This window comes from Amblyraja radiata, chromosome 7, assembly GCF_010909765.2.
Source record: "Amblyraja radiata isolate CabotCenter1 chromosome 7, sAmbRad1.1.pri, whole genome shotgun sequence".
NCBI lineage: Eukaryota > Metazoa > Chordata > Chondrichthyes > Rajiformes > Rajidae > Amblyraja > Amblyraja radiata.
This window is the reverse complement of record NC_045962.1, coordinates 41,746,280-41,773,967: the sequence shown is the minus strand read 5'-3', so window position 1 is coordinate 41,773,967 and position 27,688 is coordinate 41,746,280. Positions and strand designations below refer to the sequence as shown.

At 41.7% G+C, this 27,688-nt stretch overlaps 2 protein-coding genes across 4 annotated transcripts in view; one reads left to right on the top strand and one right to left on the bottom strand.

The window, feature by feature from the left end:
• The window catches only part of spag16 (sperm associated antigen 16), a 677,853-nt gene that overhangs the window by 609,518 nt on the left and 40,647 nt on the right, over positions 1-27,688 (bottom strand). Inside the window, exon 2 of the mRNA XM_033024314.1 lies at positions 8,613-8,767. Coding sequence (XP_032880205.1) covers positions 8,613-8,688 — 76 coding nt within the window. The 5' untranslated portion in view covers positions 8,689-8,767. The remainder of the gene's footprint in view (positions 1-8,612; positions 8,768-27,688) is intronic.
• The window catches only part of ikzf2 (IKAROS family zinc finger 2), a 203,517-nt gene continuing 184,564 nt past the window's right edge, over positions 8,736-27,688 (top strand). The window contains exon 1 of one of the 3 annotated variants that reach the window (XM_033024327.1): positions 8,736-9,125. The gene's annotated coding sequence lies outside the window, so the exon portion shown is untranslated. The remainder of the gene's footprint in view (positions 9,126-27,688) is intronic. The other 2 variants (XM_033024322.1, XM_033024319.1) reach the window with 2 other exon arrangements.

Sequence of the window (27,688 nt, the reverse complement as noted above, 5' to 3'; positions counted from 1 at the left end):
CTGTTATTCATCGATTACAGCTCGGCATTTAACACAATCATCCCCTCCAAACTGGTTACCAAACTCGCAGAACTGGGTCTCTGCGCATCCCTCTGCAATTGGATCCTCGACTTCCTCATTCACAGACCAGTCTGTTCGTATTGGTGGAAATGTGTCAGCCTCGATAACAATCAGCACGCGAGCACCTCAAGGCTGCGTGCTCAGCCCCCTGCTGTACTCACTCTATACCCATGACTACGTAGCCAATCACAGTGCGAACTCCATCATCAAGTTCGCTGACGACACCACTGTTGTGGGGCGTATCACTGATGGGGATGAGTCAGAGTATAGAGAAGAGATCGAGCAACTGTCCATATGGTGCCAGCGCAATAACCTGGCCCTCAACACCAGCAAAACCAAGGAACTGATTGTGGACTTTGGAAGGAGTAGGAGGGGGACCCACAGCCCCATTTATATCAACGGGTCGATGGTTAAAAGGGTCAAGAGCTTCAAATTATTGGGCGTGCACATCTCTGAAGATCTTTCCTGGTCCGAGAACACTAATGCAATTATCAAGAAAGCTCATCAGCACCTGTACTTCCTGAGAAGATTACGGAGAGTCGGTTTGTCAAGGAAGACTCTCTCTAACTTCTACAGGTGCACAGTAGAGAGCATGCTGACCGGTTGCATCGTGGCTTGGGTCAGCAATTTGAGCGCCCTGGAGAGGAAAAGACTACAAAAAGTAGTAAACACTGCCCAGTCCATCATCGGCTCTGACCTTCCTTCCATCTAGGGGATTTATCGCAGTCGCTGCCTCAAAAAGGCTGGCAGTATCATCAAAGACCCACAACATCCTGGCCACACACTCATCTCCCTGCTACCTTCAGGTAGAAGGTACAGGAGCCTGAAGACTGCAACAACCAGGTTCAGGAATAGCTACTTCCCCACAGCCATCAGGCTATTAAACCTGGCTCAGACAAAACTCTGATTATTAATAACCATTTTCAGTTTATTTATTCATGTGTGTATATATTTATATCATGGTATATGGACACACTTATCTGTTTTGTAGTAAATGCCTACTATGTTCTGTGTGCTGAAGCAAAGCAAGAATTTCATTGTCATATACAGGGACACATGACAATAAACTCACTTGAACTTGAAGGGAATAAAGTATATAGAACGAATCATTTGGCAATATTGTAATAATAAGGTAGCGAAGGAGTTAATAGGATTATGGAAGGAATATTATGAGGAACTAAAGGAACCAATAACATGGACTGGTCAAATGGCCAGAGCTGTGAGATACCATTGGAAAGATGGTAGAGGGCAGGGAAGTCATCCTGCGGGAAAGTCAGAAACCGAATATGTGGTTAAAATGGAGGCACCAAGCTCTGAATTAGGACCCTGGACTCCTCAAATGTTAAGGAAGAATGGAATGGACTATCCGGATCATTATTAAACCGCACTATCCTGGAACCAATCTTGCTAGGGCCAAGTGGCAGAAGACGTCAAATAATAAAACCCAATCAATGTTATACTTGTGGTGGGATCGGACATTGGAGTCGAGCCTGTCCGACAAGGATGCGAGTGGAAGGAAGGGGTCAAGGAGAGAATTTTCAGGATCAGAGGGGCATTTGGAGTCCTAGAGGATATGGAAATATCCAAGATCTCAGGAATTATAGGGGGTCTTTGAATTCAGTAGACTTCTGGGATGCAAGAGAACAATGAGAGAACTGACCAGAATATCAGGGACCAAAAAGACAAACACCTTTCATGCAGCCCAACCCAATTACACAGTCCTGACTTACCAACCAGTCCAGAATTTATGGACATAGTAACATGGCCCCTACTCTTGGACCCACTCAAGTAATTTACCAAAATGAAAGAAATGGGTGTACTATTACAGTGAAAACTGAAGATCATATAAAGAGAAACTGTAAGCAATCTTATAATAGCCCAGAGAAATACCTGAAAGCAAAGAACACTGTAATCTCAGGAACTTGTCATAATTGTAAATAAATTGGAGTAAGGAGTGCCCATCCAGAAGTAAAAATATAGCAGAGTGTAAGAGAAATCAAGGAGCAATAAGGAAACTAAGGAGGGAGACAAAGTAACTGTGAAAATGTAAAGAAGCGCAATGGGAATCAGATATGGCACCAGTTGAGGAAGAGGAAGGAGCTATAAATTACACTGAGATATCAGCAAGTGCAAGAGGTATATGAATAATAACGAAAAGGAGCAATCATTATGGCAGACCAAAACAACTGTCAAATTCATTTAATCAAACTATTGTTGCGTTTATTAGGCCTTCAGGACAGTGTTGCCTGTCTGCGCCATCATCTGGGGAGTGAGGTAAATGGGCATGTGACCCCTCAAGAACGGGCAGAAGACACAGCTCAAGCAGGGTGTGTAACCATCAATTCCATCCAAGTAGCTTCCCAGAGAAGAGTAACACTGTTCCTCCAATGTCCAAGAAGATCATAGGCCACCAACAGCATTAACGATTTGGGAAATGCCAGAACACAATAGAGGTTGCTCCTCACAGTGATATTCCTACTCTTGCAGATCCAACATCAAGAAAAGGACGTCAACCAATATACTAATCAATAATTGACTCGGTGGTAGAGCTGCTCCACACATACACTTGTGCCAAATACTTATAAACATCAGAATTTAGGAAAATTAAGAATCCAACATTTCATACTGGTAAAGAAGTAGAAGAAGGACTAGGTCTCATGAAACTAAGAAAGTACAGAAAGCCTCTAAATATCATTGAGGCAAGCTCCAACTTAAAGAGACCATTGTACTGTAATACTTTGTCGGGATGGGCAATTTCAAATTAAATAAAGAAACATAGGAATGGACATTACTCTGTGGCTCGGGGACACCCACTTTGCGCCTAAATTCTAACTACCATGAATAATAATTAATGACCAATTGTAAATTTGATCCCTTAAATTGTAAGACATGATTCATGTCCATGGTAGTGTTATTGGAGTGACTTTAAAATCTGGCATTTAAGGACGGCTTATCAGAATAGAATGGAATCTGTTTCAAAAGTAGTTGAAATTTTTGATTATTGACCTGGTATCTTTTCTCGTCTCACCCCTAGGAAAACAGTCGGAGATGGGCCGGGACTGTTTAGTGATCAAGGAAAGGATAGACCCTCGCAGATATCAGGAATTACAGTGTTGATTTGATAGTGAAAGAAATGCCCTGGGAACGCAAGGTGGTGGTATAAAATGATGAAGTAGACTAAAAGTTTAAATAGCGAGTTCCCCTCGGAGAAGTCGATGCTAACCGTCCAGAAAGTTACTCAGTGGCAGAAGACTAATGATAAGAATGAACCCCTATTGTCTGTGGGTCCGTTCAATATACTATGAGAAGAATATATCAAATCAGAGGAGGTGCCAGAGTAGTGGGTACTTGGTGTCAGAATCGATGCATTTGACCAGTGGATCAAGACTTATCTGACCCTTGATAATAGTGGCTGCTATTATCAAGGAGTTAAAGAAAATTATCCCTAGGATTTGGCATTGCTATTAAACTTAGTTTAAATAATGATTCACATCATATTAGAACAAATTAATGGAAACAGCTGTGAATCCAGCAGCAATTGTATTGTGAATATCAACCACAAGCTGTAGGTATGTTGCAAAGCCTACCTGAAGATCGCTGAAAATCTGTCCCAGCCCGTGTGCGCGATTTTGGCGCCGTTTAGAGGGGGGCGGGTTTAAAACGCGATTTTCCCTCAGCTGTTCAAATCGAGGTTTTTCAGCCTAGTTAATTATTAACGAAAAATCGCTGGAATATTCCGTAGCTGGAGCTATTTTTAGTTTTAAGGGTTTTCTTTACTTGTTATAGTAGGTTAAAAATTAACCTCTAAACCCGCGACCGCCGACAACGGGTCGGACCTCATACAGGGGAAAACGGAAGGTAGGCTGTTTATTTTTACGTTAAAAAGGGCTTCTTAAGATCCCTTTATACAAAGTTTAATGTTGCGAGTAGCTAATTTGGGCCCCATTATATCCCGCAGTATTTTTCTGGGCATTTGAGGCCACAAATCTACCGCAATGTGAACGTTCTAAACCAGCGCGTTCACAGGATCCCACTAGAAAGCTGATTTAAATGGACATTAATTTACAGCAATTGAACACTAAATTCCTTCCATTTGGCCTATAAATTAATGTAAATGAGATTTTAAAATCATGTTTTATTGTGAATTATTTGTGAATATTATTTGGACACTTAGGCTATTTAAAAATGTTAATCATTTATTAAGAAATGGATAGATGTTTAGATCTAGTAATTGAAGTTTGAAATTAGCTACAATTGGGTAACTAACTAATTATATGCTTTAATTTCAGGTCATCCAAGTAAGATTATTTTATATTTGTTTCAGAATGCTTCAATCTATGATAACTGAAAATTTCATTCAGTTCTCTTAATTTTTAAGAAAGTTATGGGCTTTTGACTGTCCACGATCACAGCTTTTTTGTTATGTCCATAGAAAATCAATAGGGAACAAGATGCTAATTTCCGAGTATGAAAATGGCCATAACCTTTTAAATACTTGAGATATGAAAGTGAATTAGGTGTCAAATTAAACTTCTTTTTATGCTTTATCTGATGGGATAAATTGCAGACTTGATTTTTAAAATCTCAAAATTTTGTAACATTGCTACAAGCTGCTGGATTTGTAGAAAGAGCAGATCAGACCCTGGAAACTAAATTAGCTAAATTAAAAGGCAGAGACTGAATTTGGCTGGATTAAATTACTCCCCATAGTTATTTCAAATGGAAGTCACGCCTGTAGGGAAATCTGACTGAACCCAGCTGAAATTCTTATGAGTAACCTTTGTGAATACTATAATTAAAAGTACAATGGAAATGATCAACTTCCATCGAGTGACTGTAGAAATGACCGACCACATTCTAGCTTTGATTCTAGTGTTGGAAGAATTATATTGTAGAGTAGGAGCAGTATACAGAGAGAGGCCTTCTGTTAAGAGTAGAAGGGACGAATGCGTGGGTACATCTCCACCACTGTAGAAGTATCAGTGGAAGTATGGACTGCTAACTTACTTTATTCCAGGTTCTTTTAGAAGCTTCATACTCTACTATGGATCAAGCACAGATGAATTACCAAGATGGATGGAGGGGATTTGAGCCCACGAAAACGGGGGAGGTGAAGACTCATCAGACGGAAATCATGAAGATACGCCCACTAAAACTCAGGAAGCTTGATGAAATTCTGGGAAAATAGATCAATACATCCGATAAGGTGAGGTCCAAATGTCCTCCCAGTTGATAAAATGTATGAGGACTCTGCAGAGAAACTCTAAGGTGGTGTAGGTGCATTGTTTTGATTGGATTGCTGCAAAGGGATTGTAAATAATGCTAATAATGTTGCAGGACAATGATCCTGCTGTTTGATGATTGGTTGAAGTGTGAAGCCCTGGCTGAATTGTTTGTACTGCCAGGGCAAATGTTGCATTATTCAGTTAAGCCGACAACTTTCCAGAAGCTTCTGTAGAAACATTGTTTTGGGACTCTTTGTAATTGGGTTGGGGGACTGTCAATAATACTTTAATGTAATCGATATGTGTGATTGTCCTGTAAGGGGAGCCACCCCTATGTAGTTCAGCCCCTCAGGGTTCGTTGACCTATAAAAGGTAGCCCCCACTTGGATCATTGTCGATCTTATGGAAGGGCGCTTTGGACTGTGACCTTTTGGTAGTGTAGGCTTGCACGAGGCTGAAGGGCTTGGCCAGGCAGAGACAAGGATCGAACCCGCGGTGGTTTAGGTATCGAAGAGGGGATTCGTTGTTCGTTCAAAAATAAGGTTTAGTTGGTCCAGTGCTTGACTCAGTGTTTTACTGAACTGGACTAAGGAGGGGGGTAAGCTTTGAATGAATTGAATCCTTTATTTGTCATTCAGACCTTTCGGTCTGAACGAAATGTTGTTGCCTGCAGCCATACATGTAATAATAACAACACACAATAAACACAAATTAACATCCACCACAGTGAGTTCACCAAGCACCTCCTCACTGTGATGGAGGCAAAAGTCTTAGAGTTACTGTCTCTTCCCTCCTCTTCTCCCTCTGCGCTGAGGCGATACCCCACCGGGCGATGGTAAATCAGTCCCGCGGTTCAAGCTCCGTGGCCTGGGGGTGGTCGAAGCTGCCGCCCTCCAGTCCAGCGGACGCAGCTGTTGCCACGGGAGCTCCGGAAAACAGGTACCAACCTGTGCCCTGCGAGCTCCCGACGATGTCGTCCAGTGGCCCGCGGCCGAACCCCGGATTCAGGTCGCTGCCGCCAGAATGCCGCCTCAGCCACCAGAGCACCGTCTCTGCCCCGCACCGGGCCGCCCACACGGGAGCACCTTCAAGCCGGGAGCCGGTCCGCCCCCACGGGAGCACCTTCCAGCCGGGAGCCGGTCCGCCCACACGGGAGCACCTTTCAGCCGGGACCCAGGCCGCCCTCATGGGAGCGCCTTCCAGCCAGTAGCCACGCCGCCCGCTCGGGAGTGTCTCAGCCCCACGCCGTCCGCCCTCACTGGAGCGCCGAGTCGTGCCGCTGCCCGAACGTCGCCGCAGCTCGAAGACGGCCAGCCTCGCTGGCTCTACCTCCGGATCCTCTAGGTCGGTCGCAGGTTGGAGGCCGCCAGCTCCGCCATTAGGCCTCAGCTCAGGCGGGGGAAGAGAAGGGGGATACGACAAAAAAGTCGCATTCCCCCGAAGGGAGAGATAGAAAGCCCTGTTTCACCCCCCCCCACACACATAACACCACCTAATAACCAAAAATTTAACTGAACTAGACAAAAATAACAACACAAAAAAGTAAAAACAGACAGACTGCAGGCGAGCCGCAGCCGTTTCACAGCGCCGCCACTTCCGGAGCATAATTACACACATACCTTGATTTTTTCCAAACTTCCCTTGACCAACCTACATCCGAGACAGTTCACATGCCCTTTAACTCTTCAATAACTTTTGGCTAACCCTAACTTTTAATTTGACTCATCTCGCTTTCTCCAGGTTATATAAGCAAGCGCATGGGGCCCAGCTATGCCTGCCTTTTTGTTGGTTACATCAAACACTCCCTGTTCCAGGCGTACACTGGCACCATCCCCAAACTCTTTCTCCACTATGTTGACAACCACATCGTCTTGCACCCATGCAGGACTCAATGATTGCATTAGCTTCACCACTAACTTCCACCTTGCTCTCAAATTTTCCTGGACTATTTTCAACACTTCTGACCTGCACTGGGGCAACTCAAAGCTTTATGCTCAGCCCCCAGCTCTACTCACTATGCACATTACTGTGTAGTCAGACACAATTCCAACACCATCTTTAAATTAACCAATGATACCGCCATTGTTGTACAATTATGGATAATATGAGTTAGAGTAAATGAGGGAGATCAAATGTCTGATTGAATGGTGGCAGAACAACAACCTTGCTCTCAATGTCAGTAACACCTAGGAACTGATTGTTGACTTTAGAAGGCTGAGGATCCACAAACCAGTCTTCGTCAACAGGTCGATGGTGGACAGTGAACAAACTTCAAGTCCCTGGGCATGCATATCTCTTAAGATTTGTCCTGGACTCATTGAGGCAATAATAAAGAAAGTTCATAAAATGTCTTTACTTCTTTAGAAGATTAAGGAGACTCGGTATGTCGACAAATACTCTCTTGAACCTCCACAGGTGTATGATAGAAATCATATTGTCCAGTTGCATCACAGCTTGGTTCAGCAACTCAAATGCCCAGGACCAAAGGTGATTACATAAAGTAGTGACCACTGTCTAGTTCATTATGGATACTGGCCTCCCCCACCATGGAAGGGATCTGTAGGAGCCACGGTATCAAATAGGCAACCAACATCATAAAGGACCCACACTACCCTGGTCATGCTCTCATTTCTCTCCTGCTATAGGGAAGAAGGTATAAGTGTCTGAAAACTATAACGTGCAGGTTCAAGAACAGCTTCTTCCCAACAACCATCAGACTATTGAATGCTACAAGCTCTAACTCTCTGGCAGTGCTCTAACTCTCTCTTGAAACGCCTGGACAGTGAGCGACACCGGACGTTTAATGCGCAATGTCCAATATTACTTGTCCCAAACATGCCACAACAGGGGTCAATAAATTAGGGTTATAAGTGTCTGGAACTCTGGCCGGTTACCGCGCGGGATTGATAGAACGTGTCCCCGTGGAGTAACCGCGCGGCACAAGCAACGAGTGTTCGCAATGTCCTCCCGTCCCATCCCGTCCCCGTCCCGCCGCGGCACTGCACGGCCCACGGTCGAGTGGCCGCTCGCCTGCCGCGCCCACGCTTCCTAACGGACCCGCGTTCCAAACTTCCCCGCATAAATGCGAAGGTTTCGGGTCACAAACGGCTCGTCGCCGCCCGGCGCGCGCCCGTGCAAGCGCCCAGCACTCGAGATCAACAAGTTCCGAACCCGAACACCATTACCCAAGCAGCAAACTAGACTCGTTTACAAAATAAATATATGGTGGATTAACAGAATTTTAAAAGCGCGTTTAAAAAAAAAAGTCCCTCTCACGAGCGCTGTCAAAGTTTCCCGACCGCCTGAAATCTGTGCCGAAAAGGATACGCTGCAAGTAGTAAGCGCCGTCCTCCTGCTCCATCGCCATTGTTGTTTGTGTCGGTTGCTCGCGTGCCGTTGCCATTGACTCCGTCGCCGCTCTCACTGGAACTCTCGCGATAGCCCGCAGCCGATGGGCGTCTCGTCACCATGGCAACCGTGTCCTGATCGGAAGAAGAGCGCAGAATAAAATTTGAAAGGGAAACACTGCGGCGATTTATTTATTGATTTAACATCAGTCATATCAAAACATGTATCGTTTGGCTTAGCAAATGTATATGCTATTCTCACGCGCTGGAGGAAAGTGGCCGACTTGCAGTGAATATGTTTATTTATTTGTTTTAAAATGTCGTCAAATTGGACTTGGGCCGCCCCTTTAAATGTGGCACGAGAGAAGAAAATGGCTTTGACAAAGGTGGGATTTATGAACGTTTGAACGTTAAAGAAGGTTGGCAGAAGCACGCAAAGTGTGGATTAACGCGAGCCGGTCCAGTCGACAGGATGCAGCCCTCGAGCGCCGAGGTAAGGAGTGTCAGCCGGTGCTGCGCCCGGCCGGCCGGCCGTTTAACCCTTTCCTTTTGATTCTGCCGCCCTCGGTCCCTTCAGGCAGGGGGGCGCAGACGGTCGCAGCTCCGAGTTCCGCCAAAGCGTGGCGTTCGCAATGGCCAAAACGTCCAAATGCTGGTTCCCTCCTCTCCCGGCTCCTTTCAGTGTGTCAATCTGTGCCCTGTTTACATTCGACAGACTGGCGCCAGTTGCTCTTCTAAAACTTCTTTTCACTTTGACTGAAGCAGACAGAAAACAGGGGAGAATAAATTATCATCTTAAACTTAGCCATTGAAATGAGGTTTGAAAATAAAGGAAATACCCAGCAGGCCAGACAGCATCTGCGGTGAAAAATAGTTAATGTTCCGGCTGAAGAAGAGTCCCGACCCGAAACGTCACCCAACCAACCATTTTCTCCAGAGATGCTGCCAGACCCGCTGAGTTACACCAGCATTTTGTGTTTACCTTTGGTATAAACCAGCATCTGCAGTTCATTTTATTACCATTATTATATTTAACGTTCGTGCTTGACGGTCTTCTAGTATCTCCACTGGAAGAGTTCTCTTGAAAGGTCACTGAGCTGAGATGCTAACTGTTTTGTTTTTGCCACCAGTCTTACCTAATGGGTGCTTCCCGCATTCTCAGTTTTTTTAAATTTCAGATATCCAGCTTTAGTACTTTTTTGCTTTTTCAATTACTAAAATGAACTTCTGGTGTATGTGTAGTTTCTAGATTTAAAAAAAACAGTACGATTGGATTGTGGATGATTTTTAATGCTTTGAATGAAAAAAGAAGACAGTCCTGTTTATTCTCGTGTGAACCTTGGACGTATAACATATTCTATGAAATGATTTGTGTGAAAACTGCCGTCTCAGTAAAAATGCGCTGAGATCTTTTAAATTATTTTCCCTTTCTTGACTGTAAACCATAGAAGAAAAATATACGGTGTAAAAAAAACGTTTTCGAAATTGAATGCAAATAATCACAAAGCAGATGTCCAATTGGGAATCGCTTTTGATAATGGGATTATCAATTTAACTCTGCAATTTCAGCACTACAATTTGAACAAAGTTGCATTTAATATAACAAAAGTGAAAGAGTCTCCTTAACCACAAAGTGGCAGCGTTCTCTTACGTATTGGTAATGCTTTTGCAGCAATGTCGGTTTCCGCTTGCTCACGCATTTTCAGCGTGCAGTTTGTAAAATAACTGAAATAACCGCACTCAATGATGCATCATTCGTTTTATTTATTTTCATTGTTAACAATTGTTTTCAATAAGATCTACAGTAGTGTCTCAAGTACTAACCACTGCAGTGGTACATTTTGTCACATTATATTTATGTATAAAGCAAAGGAAAATTTGAGACACAAGGAATGTGTTGAAAATAACAGATTCGGTACCATCTGAAGACAGAAACAAAGCCAATGATTTAAAATCGAATAAAGATTGAATCATAAAAAGCTTGACAATACAGAACCTCTGACCTTTCCTGCCCCAAACCCAAGCAAAGATTTCAACCATCTCCCACTAATCTGCAGTTCTTTGCTCCCTGGTCACTTCTTCATAGGGTCAAACAGCAGGGAAACAGACCCTTTGGTCCATCTTGCCAATGACAATCAAGATGCCCATCTATACTAGTCCTACTTGCATGCATTTGGCCCATATCCCTTTAAACCTTTCCTACACGTGTACCTGTCCAAGTCCTTTTTAAACATTGTTATAGTAACTGCCTCAACTACCTCCTCTGTCAGCTTGTTCCATATATCCCCAATTCACTATGTGAAAAATCATTCCCCTCTCACCTTAAACCTGGTTCTTGATTCTCCTATTCTGGGTAAAAGACTGTGCATTTTCTCTATCCCCCTCATGATCTTAAATGCCTCTGTAAGATTGTTCACCTGTGCTCTGCAAGGAATAAAGTTCCCAACCTCTCGCTGAAGCTCAGGCCCTGGATGTTGTCCAAGCAACATCCCCGTAAATCTTTTCTGCAGTTTTTCCAGTTAACAATATCCTTCCTATAGCAGGGTGACATAAACATGAGACGTCCATGCCAGGACATTCAAGATGTTTGTGTTCTTTAGGGAACGGGGGTTCCCCTCTTCTATCTTAGATGAGGCCCTCACACGAGTCTCATCAGCATCACGTAGCTCCGCTCTTGCACCCCCTTCCTCCAATCGCAACAGTGACAGAGTCTCCCTTGTCCGGCAGACGACAGATGGCACAATGGGCTAAGTGTTCGGCTGGCAACCGGAAGGTAGCTGGTTCGAATCCCGCTTGGAGTGCATACTGTCGTTGTGTCTTTGGGCAAGACACTTCACCCACCTTTGCCTGTGTGTGTCCTTGGGCAAGACATTTCACCCACCTTTGCCTGTGTGTGTGGATGTAATTATGTGAAGCACTTTGGGGTCAATGCAAGTTGACTAAAAATGTGCTATATAAATAAAGACATTATTATTATTATTATTGTCCTCACCTTTAAGCCTATCAACCGCCGCATACAACACATAATCCTCTGACATTGACCCTACCTAAACCACTTCCCACCCAAACCACCCCCTCCCCAGGGAGGGAGAGAGAAAACGGGGAATTACAGACCAGTTAGTCTAACATCGGTAGTGGGGATACTGCTAGAGTCAGTTATTAAAGATGGGATAGCAGCACATTTGGAAAGTGGTGAAATCATTGGACAAAGTCAGCATGGATTTATGAAAGGTAAATCATGTCTGACGAATCTTATAGAATTTTTCGAGGATGTAACTAGTAGAGTGGATAAGGGAGAACCAGTGGATGTGTTATATCTGGATTTTCAGAAAGCTTTCGACAAGGTCCCACATAAGAGATTAGTAAACAAACTTAAAGCACACGGTATTGGGGGTTCAGTATTGATGTGGATAGAGAACTGGCTGGCAGACAGGAACAAAAGAGTAGGAGTAAATGGGTCCATTTCACAATGGCAGGCAGTAACTAGTGGGGTACCGCAAGGCTCAGGGCTGGGACCGCAGCTATTTACAATATATATTAATGATTTGGACGAGGGAATTGAATGGAACATCTCCAAGTTTGCGGATGACACGAAGCTGGGGGGCAGTGTTAGCTGTGAGGAGGATTCTAGGAGGCTGCAAGGTGACTTGGATAGGCATGGTGAGTGGGCAAATGCATGGCAGATGCAGTATAATGTGGATAAATGTGAGGTTATCCACTTTGGTGGCAAAAACAGGAAAGTGTATCTGAATGGTGGCCGATTAGGAAAAGGGGAGATGCAACGAGACCTGGGTGTCATGGTACACCAGTCATTGAAAGTAGGCATGCAGGTGCAGCAGGCAGTGAAGAAAGTGAATGGTATGTTAGCATTCATAGCAAAAGGATTTGAGTATAGGAGCAGGGAGGTTCTACTGCAGTTGTACAGGGTCTTGGTGCGACCACACCTGGAGTATTGCGTACAGTTTTGGTCTCCTAATCTGAGAAAAAAACATTCTTGCCATAGAGGGGGTACAGAGAAGGTTCACCAGACTGATTCCAGGGATGTCAGGACTTTCATATGCAGAAAGATTGGATAGACTCGGCTTGGACTTGCTAGAATTTAGAAGATTGAGGGGGAATCTTATAGAAACTTACAAAATTCAAGACGCATTTATGATTCACGGATATTTAAATGGTGAATGTAGCTTCAGAAGCATGTTAATTTTGCATGTTAAAACCCACCCGAGGACCATGGGCGATTTTGCAATTTTACTGAAGGATTTCTAACTTTTAATACTTTTCATCTAACAAATGAATAAAGATAACAAAGCCAATAATGCCTTACTTTTGATGAAATGCAGCGAGCAAACGTGATAATTCCCGATATTTTGGATCTTTAAATCTCCACGAAAAATGTCCGCTATCAACTTCCGCTTATTTTGCCCCTTCAGCTCCCTCTTGTATTTACCTTAGTTTCTATCTTTTTTTTTTACTGTAAATTTAGGTAGCTGTGCCTCACAGTCACCCCGACTGGCTCAGTAAATTGCAGCTCAAAACCTGGCCGTTTTCGATGTTTTTAACTGGTGTGAAAGTGCGTGTTTTCCCATTCACTAACATGTACCGGAAGTGACGCTTGTCCCCCAGTTAAAATTTTCGGTCACGTGGGTGCGGATCTACGCTCCAGTGACCTTTCGTGAAATCACCCTATTCCATCTCGCTATTATTTGTTATCTGGCCCACTACAGTGGTGTTGCCTGCGAACTCGTAATTTGAGTTGGGTTGGTATTTGGCTGCACATGAATGTATAATGAGTATAGTAGAGGGGTGAGAACACATCCTCGCGGGGCACCAGTGCTTAGAATTATAATTGAGGATGATTTGGCACCTACCCTCAGTGATTGTGTTTGTAGGTTAAGATGAAGTATGCAGGTACAGCAGCTAGTGAAGAAAGCAAATGGCATGTTGGCCTTCATAGCAAGAGGATATGAGTATATGAGCAAGGAAGTCCTTCTGCAGTTGTGCAGGGCCCTGGTGAGACCGCACCTGGAGTATTGTGTGCAGTTTTGGTCCCCTAGTTTGAGGAAGGACATTCTTGCTATTGAGGGAATGCAGCGCAGGTTCACCAGGTTAATTCCTGGGATAGCGGGACTGACATATGAAAGAATGTATTGACTGGGCTTATTTTCACTGGAATTTAGAAGGATTTAGAGATGAGCATGGTTGGGATTATGGTATTGAAATTAGACTATAGACAATGAATAGGAGTCTGACCTAGATGTCCTTATCCAGGTGTTCCAGGGATCAGTGTAGGGTCATGGAGATGACATCAGCCATTAATCTGTTGTGATGGTAGGAGAACTGCAATGGATCAAGGCTGCATGGTAGGCTAGAGTTAATGGGCGCCATAGAGTCATAGAGTGATACAATGTGGAAACAGGCCCTTTGGCCCAACTCACCCACACCGGCCAACAATGTCCCAGCTACACTAGTCCCACTTGCCTGCGCTTGGTCCACATCCCTCCAAACCTGTCCTACCCATGTAGCTGTTTAACTGTTTCTTAAACAATGGGATAGTCCCACTTCAACTACCTCCTCTGGCAGTTTGTTCCATACACCCACTACCCTTTGTGTGAAGAATTTACCCCTCGGATTCCTATTAAATCTTTTCCCCTTTACCTTGAAACTATGTCATCTGGTCCTCGATTCCTGTACTCTGGGCAAAAGACTCTGTGCATCTACCCGATCTATTCATCTCATGATTTTGTGTATCTCTATAAGATCTCCCTTCATTCTCCTGCACTCCATGGAATAGAGACCCAGCCTACTCAACCTCTCCTTATAGCTCACACCCTCTAGTCCTGACAATATCCTCGTAAATCTTTTCTGAACCCTTTCAAGCATCTGGTCTGATTCTTTTTTCTCAAACAAAGATTCTCCTTTGCAGTGTTTGATCTAAATCTCTTCAGGTATCTTGCTCTTTCTTTGCATTTGCATCAGGAATTACCATTAGTGCCCATCTCTTTTCCCTATATTTCTTCTTGTTTTTCTTTAATTTCTCAGCACATGCCGGACTTTACAACATTAGCAAAGCATTACGCAGTCAAAGAAGCTTAATTGTCCATTCAATGGCTACATCATTTCACTCTATTGCAGATGTTACTATTGTCCCACCAATTGCCCTCTCCACCGAATCTGCTAATTAGGTTAACTTGCTTTCTCTCTTTCTCGGTTCTGAAAATTTGTGTTTGACTTGGAACGTTAACTGTTTATCATTTCATAGGCATAGATACTGTCTGACCTGCTAGGTTTTTACAGCATTTTCAGTTTTTATTTCAGACTTCCAGCATCTGCAACTTTTATAATTTTAATAATTTAGTTATGTGTTTCAATTTACTACACTTGCCACTGTTCATAATGTGGCCTCATTACGATAGGGGTACTGCAAACTGACTGGGTGGTCTGCTCTGACACATTTACATTCAGTCTCCAAGAGTGAACCCGAGTTCAATTGATTTCCATTTCAATTCTGCATTTCACTGTAGTCTGACCTCTCTGCCTTGGCCTCATATGCTACTCTATGTTAATTCAGTTGTTTTCTTTCATTTACCCCTATTTTAGTACATTATTGTCACATGTACTGAGATTAAGTGAAAACATGCTCTGCATGGTACCCAGACAAATCCTACCATACATGAAAATGATACATCCTTTTCTGGAACAGCACATGATCCTGCAACCTCCAATCTCCGAAAAGTCTGATCTTGGCCTAATGAGATTTTATTTTCTCACTTTAAGGCCTGGTGCCCTGGTGGCACTGGATCGATGAAGTAGTGGACAGCCTGTGTAGAAGGTCTAAAGCACTGTGTAAGGGCGTAAGCTGCAGAAACAGTGCATTATCTTTCAATTGGGCAAATTACACCCTCACAAATTCTATATTGAAAGTTCCAGAATATAATCTTCTATATTACTAAAAGTCTGATCTTGACCGCTTTTGGCCCACTGTGCTGTGATTTCCAAGAGAACGCCGCCACCTATGGCCGTTATTTTTGGCCACCTCGCTCAGAGCCCCCCTCCGCCTTCCGGGACCAGAGGATTTTTCCCATCGATGAAAAATCAGAGAGATATTAATGTTTTTTTTAAACTCCCATTCTCTCTGCTGCCCCCGCTGGCGGCACGGGGGAGGGACTATAAAACCCTTAAGTGTCGTGCCTCACTCAATCTCTGCCAGACCAGGAAGCGAGAGGGTCACGGCTCTCTGAACTGTGAATAACACTGAACGCACGTCTACTCCACGGTGAGTCCCCTCAATGTGGCTGCTGCCACATTGTTTGCCTTTTTATTTAAAGTTTGTGTTCACAAAATGAATTTTGGTTGTCAGGTGGCTGCTGCTCAATTGTTTGCCTCGCCTTTTTAAAAAAGTTTGTGTTCACAAAATGAATTTTGGTTGTCAGGTAGCTGCTGCCCAATTGTTTGCCTTTCCTTTTTAAAAATGTTTATGTTCACAAAATGAATTTTGGTTGTCAGGTGGCTGCTGCCCAATTGTTTGCCTCGCCTTTTTAAAAAGGTTTGTGTTCACAAAATGAATATTATTTGTCAGGTGGCTGCTGCCCAATTGTTTGCCTCGCCTTTTTAAAAAGGTTTGTGTTCACAAAATGAATATTATTTGTCAGGTGGCTGCTGCCCAATTGTTTGCCTCGTCTTTTAAAAAAAGTTTGTGTTCACAAAATGAATTTTGGTTGTCAGGTGGCTGCTGCCCAATTGTTTGCCTTGGCTTGGCTTTTAAAATCGTTGCAACAGTTGGCTGCCAGCCCAAGAATCCATTCGGCCCACAATGTCTATACTAGCCCTCCGGAGACCAGTACCTTCGGCCCGCAACACCCATACTAGCGCAACAGAAAGCCCCCACTCCCACTGGCGAGCAATATTGGAATTGATGGAGAGGTGGAATATTGTGTGATGCTGGGACCCAACGGGTCCCACTTAGTCTAGTTAGTTTTAGATGGCAGCAGTTGGTATGTATTCAGATATTCCCGTTTACAACTTTGTTTTGTTTCTTGTCAAATCCCACTCTTTAGCCTTGCTTGATCACCATTTTGTCATTTAATTACTCCTGTAATCCACCCAACAGACTTTTGTTTTATTTTTTCTTCTGCATTCACTATCCAGCCAGCAGACATTCATTTTATTTTGTTTTCTTCTGCATTCACAATCTCCAACTACTTTTTTTTCCCTGCCTCTATATGTGTTAAAAATCTGTTACATTTTGAACTCTCACACCTGATGTGAGATTATTGACCTGAAACATTATTTCTCTCTTCGTGGATGCTGGTTGATCAGCCAAGTGTTCCCCTACATTTGATATTTCCATTTGAGATTATGATCATCTGAAATATTCTCCTTTTGAATATTTTAGACACGTTTTAATATTTTAAATCAGATTTAACAGATCTTAAAATGTACATATCCACATTATAAGTTAACTTAAATCAGTAGGGGTTTTGTTGCTGTTGCTGATCTAGAAGTTTCATATGACCACTTTAAAAATGTATCTGAAACCCTGAACAAAATATGTGTAGCATGGTTACTTGCCATGCATTTGCCTGTACTTGTTTTTTGGCCACAGAATCACAAATTATTTTTTTACAATAGCAATTATTACATTGGTTTATCAGCCTTTATTAAAAATCTAGAAACTAACTTCAATTACCGCTCTCCCAAACGCAACCCACATTTACCCATTTTATATCACACGGTAATGGTACAACGTTTTGGCCACGAGGAGCCTCGCTTCTCCTCGTGAAGTTTGAAGGTTTTTTCCACCTACAAATTTCCTGTCATTTGATGTATAGATTACTTAATTGATAGCACTAATTTTCAACATTACTGTGAAGTCGATGCTACAGGTTTTTTTCTTTCTTCAGATATCATAGAACTGAGACATCCCCATTCTTCGATGTACCCAATTGATTGTGTGGGTGTCTGAAGCGGTGGTTAAAACTTTTCACATACCCAGTTAATGATCACAATTGGTATTCTGCTACTATATGTGTTTAAATGTCAAACCTCTGTCTATGTAATGAACTGTCAAGGTGGAAGTGGCTGAAGAAGTATTTTTAACCAAATAGCAGAATATATGTTAACAAATTAAAGAATCCTTTAATATTTTCATTGAAATAAATTGCGATTAATAGTGTACAGTTATTGTAAATGTACAAATTTATGCTCTTAAAATATAACAATTCTGGCGGTGACATTTTCTAAATTTTTATTTAAAAATGATACTTGTAAACATATCCAGGATTTGGCAGATCGATATAAATATGGATAATATTTAAGATAACAGATATTGCAAAAGAAACCTTAAAATTCATTTGAATCCCACAATGGAAAGTAAGACTTGAGAGTCAATTTTTCATCGCTCTTAGACCGATTGATAAAGACAATATTAGAGTATATGCCTTATCTATTTTTCTTACAAATAACAAACCTGAATTTTTAACAAGTTAATGTTATTTCTCTTTGGCCCTAATGTTTATTCCAATTTTAATGTATGGACCATTACACTTGCAATAGTTCTCTCACTGGGTCTTTTCATCATTAATCATGTACATACTCAATGTGACCCATTCCACATTTTCCTCTCTACTAATTCAACACTCACCTTAATTTTTTCCAATGATGTATATGCACATTCATTTTACCAATAGGTGGCTTACAAGAGGCACACTAATCGTAGATAGACTGGGTTGTGAAATCTTGCGCTTAATGTTTATCTGTCCTTAAGTCACCACCTTAACTTAGTGATTCCTAACAAAATAAATCCTTTAACTAACCATACATAATGGCTGACAGTACTCACTGAACTTCGCTTTCCCACCAAGTATCCATACAAAAAGTAACAAACTGTTCCCGAGACAAATACAAAAGGCTGGAGTAATTCAGCGGGTCAGGCAGCAACTCTGGAAATAAGGAATAGGTGATGTTTCGGGTCAAGACCCTTCTTCAGACTGAGAGTTCCCCTTTCCCCAGACTCTCCAGAGATGTTGCCTGACCCGCTACATTACTCCAACCTTTTGTGTCTATCTTCGGTTTACACCAGTATCTGTAATTCCTCCTTACACATACTGTTCCTTATATGTCGAGTTTCAGGCTAAGAACTATACTGGATGGGAGTTGAAACATATAGTTTCATATAGTATTGCCTTACCAATAAAGCTTGCCAAAAAAGCTAATTTAATTAGCTTTAATTCCGGCTCAGACCGTTTGCAGAAGGGTCTCGACCCAAAACATCACCCATTCCTTCTCTCTCGAGATGCTGCCTGTCCCGCTGAGTGAAAATGCTGTCCAGCATTTTGTCTACCTTCAAGCTAATTTAATAATATATTGCACTTAGAAGAATTGGATTATAGACATTAGACAATAGGTGCAGGAGTAGGCCATTTGGCCCTTCGAGCCAGCACCGCCATTCAATGTGATCATGGCTGGTCATCCCCAATCAGTACCCTGTTCCTGCTTTCTCCCCATATCCCCTGCTCCGCTATCTTTAAGAGTCCTATCTAGCTCCCTCTTGAAAGTATCCGACTCTCCTAGTGGCAGCATGCTGTAAAGGTTGTAACTTTGTTTGCTCCCTTAACTTTTAACTTCTTGCTTACCGCTCTTTCAATGTCACTTGTTATTACTTGATTTCAAGGCACGGTCTAACCTTTCTTAAAATGTTGATAACACTTTTATACGCTTCAATCGGGTAAAGGATGGAGACAAGAGGAAATAGAGCTTCTCCAAGGAAGGAGCGTAGGGAAGGCGCAGCTTCCGACTCTGGTATCTTAGAAGCAAAATCGAAAATGAACGAAGAAATGAAAGGATTCTGCAGTTTGGAAGAAATGATGAAAGAAATTTTGAGCAAATTGAAGGAAGCTCAAGACGAGCTGATTCTGTTACAAGATGAATCTCGTGAACAGAAGGAACAAATTGATAACTTGCGAACCTTGGGCCAGGAAAGAGATTTGAAGATTGAAATACTGGAACGGAAAATGAATGAAAACACTCGGGCACTACGAGCAATACAAGACTAAAAACATGGATCTGGAAAACAGAAGCCGTCGACTGAATCTGCGAATTGTTGGTTTGCCTGAAGGTCAAGAAGGGGATAATGTTATAAAATATGTCTCTAAAATGATAAAGGAGACTTTCAACCGAGCACTATGAAAATCTTCCAATTTTGGATAACGCACACAGGATCAGGAAGAAACCTGGTCTCCAAGATAAACCGAGACATGTGATCGTGCGGTTTCACATTTTGCAGATGAAGGAGAATATCCTCCGAGCAGCAAAAAAGTTGGGCATGGTTGAATAGGATACAAGTTTCGGTTTGTTCCTGATTACAGCCGTGAATGGGATTGAGAATGCCTTTCCATAATGTAAAGTCTGAGTTGTTTAAGAAACAGCTGCGCCCCGCCTTGCTCTATCCAGCTAGACTGCGTATACGGCTCTTTAATGGTAACAACCGAATTTTAACAATCCGCAAGACGCTTCCAGCTTTCCGGAGGCTTACGGGGCTGAAGCCGTGACGGGGAGTTACTGATAGTCGACTAAGTTACAATTGGAGATTTATTGTTCCTATTTTGACAAAATATCATTTTGTAAATGATTAAGAGAGATTGGGGTAGGGGAGGGATTAGGTAGCATACTGACTGTCTACTGGTCAGTTTCGGGCTTTGCATGGGTGGGTGGGGGGGGGTGACTTTTGCTTTCAGTTTAGTTTTTTCTATCTGGCCAGAATTTGAACTACAAAAATGTCTGAAATGTCCACCTTAGATTCCTTCCAGTATCATGGACTGCTATGCTCTACAAAATTAACCCTTTACATTCCACATGATTTTTACAAACAATATGGATAAAGTTATTAACTTCCTTTCATGGAATGTGAATGGTCTGAACCATCCCATTAAGGGGATTTTTTTTTAAAGTTCTTCGTAGACTAAATGCTCAGATTATCTTTGTTCAGGAAACTCGTGTGAGGAAAGACGACAATCAACGATTCTTCAAGTTTTGGAGAGGACAGCAGTTTCATTCAAATTCACAGGGAAAGGTGAAAGGAGTCTCTATTTTTATTGACTCCTCAATGTCGTTTGTTCATTAAGAAACAATTTCTGATCCATATGGTAGATTTTTGATGATCACTGTTCTTCATAACCAAAAAGTTGTTATGGTGAATGTTTATGCACCTAATATAGATCACCCTGAGTTTTTTTAAACAGCTAATTGCATCCTTTCCTAATTTAAATGAACATCTTTTGATAATGGGTGGAGATTTTAACTGCTGTTTGAAACCTTCGATGGACAGATCTGCATCTGATCATGTGCTTCCAAATAAATCAGCTAGTTTTATCAATTATTATTTACTTGACTCTGGAATGTTAGAAGTCTGGAGACTTCTACACCCAAATGACAAAGAATTTTCTTTTTTCTCTCATGTATATCATAGTTACTCTAGGATTGACTACTTAATAATAGATTCTCGGCTAATTTCATCGGTCACTGCGTGTGAGTATATTGCAATCGCTATTTCTGATCATGCACCATTGAAACTATCAATTAAACTACCTGATTCCAAGTTTAGTGCTAAACAATGGCGACTTAATACTACTCTGCTTCAAGATCTAAATTTTGTTAATTTTATTAAAGATCAGATTTATTTTTTCTTCTTAACAAACTCTACTGAAGAATTATCCAATGGTGTAGTCTGGGATGCTTTTAAAGCATATATTCGTGGACAAATTATTTCATACTCCGCGGGATTAAAAAAACAAACTCAAAATGAAATACGTATATTGTTTTTTTTTTTAAATTATTTCAATTCAATTCAATTCAACTTTATTGTCATTGCACAAATACGAGTACAGGTACAACGAAATGCAGTTTAGCGTCTGGTCATAGTGCAAGATAGTAGAAATCAAAATAAAAATACTGGTTAACAATGTGTGGACTGTGGATGAATTAAACTGGTACATAGGCAAATAAACGTATACAAATGGGAGAGTCTAAAGATAGCTAGCGACGGGACTGTGAGTTCAGCAGTGTAATGGTGTTATTGAAAAAGCTGTTTCTCAGCGAGACCTGAGGCTCCTGTACCGCCTCCCTAATGGGAGGAGGGCAAATAGTCCATGGTTAGGGTGAGAGGGGTCGATGATTTTCCCGGCCTGTCTCAGACACCGTTTGCGGTGGAGGGCATCCATGGCAGGGAGCGGGGCACCGATTATGTGCTGAGCGGTTTTTATCACCCGTTGCAGTGCCTTCCTGTCAGCTGTGGTGCAGCTGCTGTACCATACCGTGAAGCAGGTGGTCAGGATGCTTTTGATGGTACAGCGGTAGAAGTTGGACAGGATCTGGGGGGACAGGTGAGTTTTCTTAAGCCTCCTCAGAAAGTAAAGGCGCTGCTGCGCCTTTTTGATCAGTTTGGTGGTATTGAGGGACCAGGACAGATCCTCTGAGATGTGTACCCCGAGGAATTTGTAGTTGGAGACGCGTTCCACCTCAGTCCCGTTTATGTGGATGGGGGTATTTCTGCCACCTCTGGTCTTCCTGAAGTCAACAATGATTTCCTTCGTCTTCTTAGAGTTGAGGACGAGGTTATTGTTGGTACACCAGGCTGCCAGGTTCTGGACCTCCTCCCTATTTGCTGATTCGTTGTTGTCCCTGATCAGTCCTACCACCGTGGTGTCATCGGCAAATTTTATGATGGCGTTGGAGCCATACTTAGGGACACAGTCATGGGTGATGAGGATTTATTTCGAACAGAATAAAAGAATAAAAAGCAAGTGTGAAACAGCATGGCTATCCCGACGATCTCCGGCGTTACTCGGCGAGCTGCAAATTCTCGCAGATAACCCCAGCTGGTCTTAGCTGTTCCTGCAGCAACGAAAGAGATTTCTGCTATCTGTGTTGCTGGAATCCCCTTCATCAGCTCCAGCTTTCAAGGCCACAGAAAGTCGAGACGGTGTAGAAATCCTCTCATACCACACAAAACCAGACCAGTAATGATGAGGCAGTAAGGAGGGTTGTTCTGGACACAGGTGTAAAGTCCAGAAACGTTGTTCTCTCCTAAGTTTTGGGTCGATAGAGTTTTAGGCAGGCTGCCAGCAACAGTAGTGGGAGCTACGCAGTGTGGTGATAACACCGCACACCTGGTTGATGAGATTAAAGAAATTGATAAAAAATATTCAAAAGCTCCTAGTCTAGAGCTCTATAAGAATAGTTGAACTTCAAGTGAGACATGATCTGTTATTAGTATCACCGATTGAGAATCAGCTACTTAAAAGCAAAAGTCAATTTTATATACATGGCGATAAATCTGGCAAATTACTCGCCAATCAGTTGAAAGCTGTGTCAGCCAAATGTCAGATTATTAAAGTGAGTAAATGGGATGGTACATTGACAGTAGATCATGATGAAATTAATAAATCCTTTCAGGAATTTTATACCTCCCTATACCAATCAGAATTTCCTACTGATTCCAATATAATGCATGAGTTTTTAAAGAAACTGAACTTGCCAAATTTATCACATAATGAGTCTCTGTTGTTAGATTAACCCATCACGGAGGAAGAAATACAGAAAGCAATCCTTTCGATGAATTCTGGAAAAGCTCCCGGTTTAGATGGGTTTACAGTGGAATTTTTAAAGTGTTTCTCAAGTTTACTCTCCCTGGCTATGCAAGGTTTTTAAAGAAGCCTTTTTAATGAATAGATTACCACAATCTTTTTATGAAGCATCTTTCTTTAATTCTTAAAAAAGATAAAGACCCTACTGAAGTGATATCATATAGACCTATATCAACGTTAAATGTAGAGTCCAAAATTCTTTAAAAAATATTAGCTATGAGATTGCAAAATATTTTACCGCAAATTATTTCTGAAGATCAGACAGGTTTTATTAAAAATCGTTACTCATACTTTAACGTTAGGAGATTAATGAATATCGTATATACAGCGTCAAATAAAACTCCAGAATGTGTCAATTCACTTGCTGCTGAGAAGGCATTTGATAGAGTCGATTGGGAATACTTATTCAATACACTTGGAAAATTTAAATTGGTCCAAAATGTATCTCTTGGGTCAAGCTTATATATCATATTCCTCAGGCTTCTGTACTTACCAATAATCAGAGATCCCCTTTTTTCAGGCTCTTTTGAGGTACTAGACAGGGCTGTCCTCCTAGTCCTTTACTGTTTGATATCGCTTTGGAACCTTTGCTACCGCTATTAGGGAATCCCCTAATATTTTTGGTATTGTCCGTGAGAATAAGACACATAAGCTATCTCTCTATGCAGATGATCTGTTATTATTCATCTCTAACCCAGATAAATCTATTCCGGCAATAGTAGCACTACTTAATCAATTTAGTAGTTTTTCTGGTTATAAACTAAATCTTAGTAAGAGTGAGCTTTATCCATTAAACAATCTAATTTCGAATTATGTACAGTTTCCATTTAGATTGACTACCGACTGTTTTACTTATTTAAACCCCTGTCTCACGGTGCGAGTCGACCCACGAGTGACCCCAAGTTTAAAGCAAATTAAACTTGTGGTAATCACGTACAATTAACGTAGCGGGAACGTCGGAACTCGTGGATGCAACTTAGTGACTCGTGGTGCTAACGGCACGTACCCGGGAAACTTGTTAACTCTTGAAAAACTTTAAACATGTTTAAAGATTTCCACGAGTCAAATTTACTCTTGAAGTTAAAATTTGAAACATTTAAATTAGTTGTAAGAACGTAGTAGCCCGTGAGTTTACCGTAGTGATTCGTGAGTCTACCGTGGGCACTCTTTAACTCAGCGGGCAGGCAGCATCTCTGGAGAGAGGTAATGGGTGACGGGATGACGTTTCCAAATTTCTGCTGCGTCTTTGTGTTACTCCAGCACCATGTGTTCACTTTTTGTCAACCAGCATCTGCCCTTTCTTGTGTATGACATTATTTGTATCCGTGGCAGTTGATTGGCGCTCCCTTCAGTTTCCCAGGGGGTCGAGACAGGACTGGAGTTGGGAGGGAAAGGTGGGGCAAAGGAGACCTACAATAGTGCATGATCTCTCTCGCGTTATAGCGGGTGATTGTCGCCTGCCCGCTGTTTCTAACGCTAAAGCCTTGGGATTGTTGCCCTTCGTGGAGGGGGAGGGGGTTATTGTGCTGTTTGATCGCCCCTTGCTATCCCAGGGACAGGGAGACACAGCGGCTTTTGAGACTGGTGGACAATCACTACCAAAGTGTCTGCCCACACAGTCCCCTCCCCCCTCCCCCCCTCCCAACACCAGTCCCGTCCCGACCCCTTAGGAAACTGAAAAGAGCGACAATCAACTGCCATGGATACAAATAATGTCATACACAAGAAAGGGCAGATGCTGGTTGACAAAAAGTGAACACACGGTGCTGGAGTAACACAAAGATGCAGCAGAATTTTGGAAACGTCATCATGTCACCCATTCCTTCTCTCCAGAGATGCTACCTGTCCCGCTGAGTGACCATACTGAGGGAATTCCCCCGTATATGAAGCAGAGAGAAACGCTCTGGCACTGGACGGTGCGCATTTTCCCTTTGTAGGTCATATCAATAGATGCGGCCGCGCTGAATTCTATCTTTAACTCAAAGCCGCAGGATGGAGCTGTCTTCTTTAACACTATTGCTTCGCCGCCACCGCCTCTTTGCTGCACAATGGCAGCGAGTGCGGGGCCGAGATCCTGCCTAGTATTTTTAAGTTCTGAAATTGAATAACTTTCAATACTGAATCAGAATATACTTACTGTATGAGATGCTGTCCAGCTCCTCTATTTGATACTTTAAACAGGCCTTCATTCACGGTTGGCTCAAGAGTAACTTGGGAGAGGAACTTGGTAACTCGGGAGAGGAACTTGGTACATCGCAGAAATGAGAAGTAAACGGCAAACTTAGACATACACGTGGGAACTCGTGAACATAAACTAGGAATCTCGTAGACAATCACGAGTGTGATTTATTTTCTTGCACTCGGGATCACTCGTGGTTGGACTCGCACTGTGTGACAGGGCCATTAGGCATTAAGATAACCAAGAAACAAAAGGATCTATTTAAAGCCAATTTTACGCCTCTAATTGACCATATCAAACAACAGTTTACTAAATGGTCACCAATGCCCTTATCTTTAATTGGCCGAACCAATGCTATTAAAATGTTTATCCTACCTAAATTTTTGTATTTATTTCAGACGATACCAATTTTTATTGCTAAATCTTTCTTTGATATTATTGACTCCAAAATTTCTTCATATATATGTCAGAATAAAAATCCCAGACTAAGTAAAAAATACTTACAGAAAACAAAATAAGACCATGGTTTGGCACTGCCGAACCTTAGATTTTACTATTGGGCAGTTAATGCTCGCTATCTAACGTTTTGGACAAAAGATTTAGAAGATACCCAATGCCCAGGATGGATAAATCTTGAACGTGATTATATGCAAGGGCTATCATTGGCTTCTATTCTAGGGGCCTCGTTACCTTTTACAATTACGAGATTGAATAAATATACAACTAACCCAATAATAAGACACACATTCCGAATATGGTTTCATGTTCGTAAGTTTTTTGGATTGAATGATTTTATCTTATCGAGTCCTATCATATCTAATTTTTTCTTCCAACCTTCTAGTACTGATCAAGTCTTTCTGTTAGGGAAGAGGAAGGGATTAGCAGCTTTTCGTGATTTGTTTTTGGATGGTTGTTTTATGTCTTTTGAACAACTCTCCAATAAATATAATCTACCTAACTCACATTTCTTTGGATATTTACAAACCAGACATTTTTTGAAGACTTCTCTACCCTTTTTTCCGTTACCACATCAAACCGAAATCTTGGGAAAAAATTTACATTTGAACCCTTATCAGAAAGGTTTAATAATGACTATTTATGAGTTGATTTTGAAATTACAAATAGATACATTTGATAAAATTAAGAATGACTACCTATAGAGAAATGGGAGAGGATTCTTCAATTAGTTAATACTTCCTCAATGTGTGCAAGACACACTCTGATACAATTCAAGGTAGTTCACAGAGCTCGTATGTCAAAAGATAAGTTAGCTAGTTTTTATGGTCATATAAATCCTACCTGTGACAGATGTAATTCTGAAGTGGCCTCATTGACTCATATGTTTTGGTCTTGCCCACTTTTGGAAAAATATTGGAAATACATTTTTGATATTATTGCTGTAGCTTTAGGTATTGATTTACAACCTCATCCTATTACTGCAATTTTTAGGTTCCCAATGTTAGATTCTATTCATCTGTCCCGTTCTGCCCATCGGCTGATTGCTTTTATTACATTAATTGCTAGAAGATATATTTTATTTAAATGGAAAGACTCTAATCCTCCGACCACACTCCATTGGTACTCTGAAACGATATCATGTTTAAATTTAGAAAAAATTAGGAGTGACATTGTTGTACCAACCCTTGGTTAAATTTGATAGGACTTGGGGAAGCTTTATTCAATATTTTCACACAACATAAATTGTCCCCTCTCCAACTGTTATAATAATTACTTTACCTTTATACGGTGGAACGGACTTGACGACAAACAGGGACTTAAATTGTTGAAATTCGTTGCAGCCCAGATTCTGTTTTGCTTTTTTTTTCTAGTTCAGGGAGTTTTGTTTATCTCTTTTTTTAATTTATTTTTATTATTATCTTTTTGTTTTTATATATTCAAGTTCTCTTTTAAACACTTAACTATATTTACACAGAGACCGGGAGGTCTATACTCAATGTGTATTTTGACACGTGACTCATATTTAGGTTATACCTGTTATTAATGGAATCCTGGTCTCTATGTATCAATATCATTGTTAAGTTTATCATTATTTCTTTTTTTTTTGGTTTTGTTTTTGTTTTGAAAAAAAACGAATAAAAAGATTTTAAAAGAATGAAAGAAAGAATGTATCCAGAGAACCGGCCTCCACCGCCCTCTGAGGCAGAGCATTTCCACAGGCTCTCAGTTCTCTGTGAGAAAAAGTGTTTCCTCGTCTCCGTTCTAAATGGGTTACCCCTT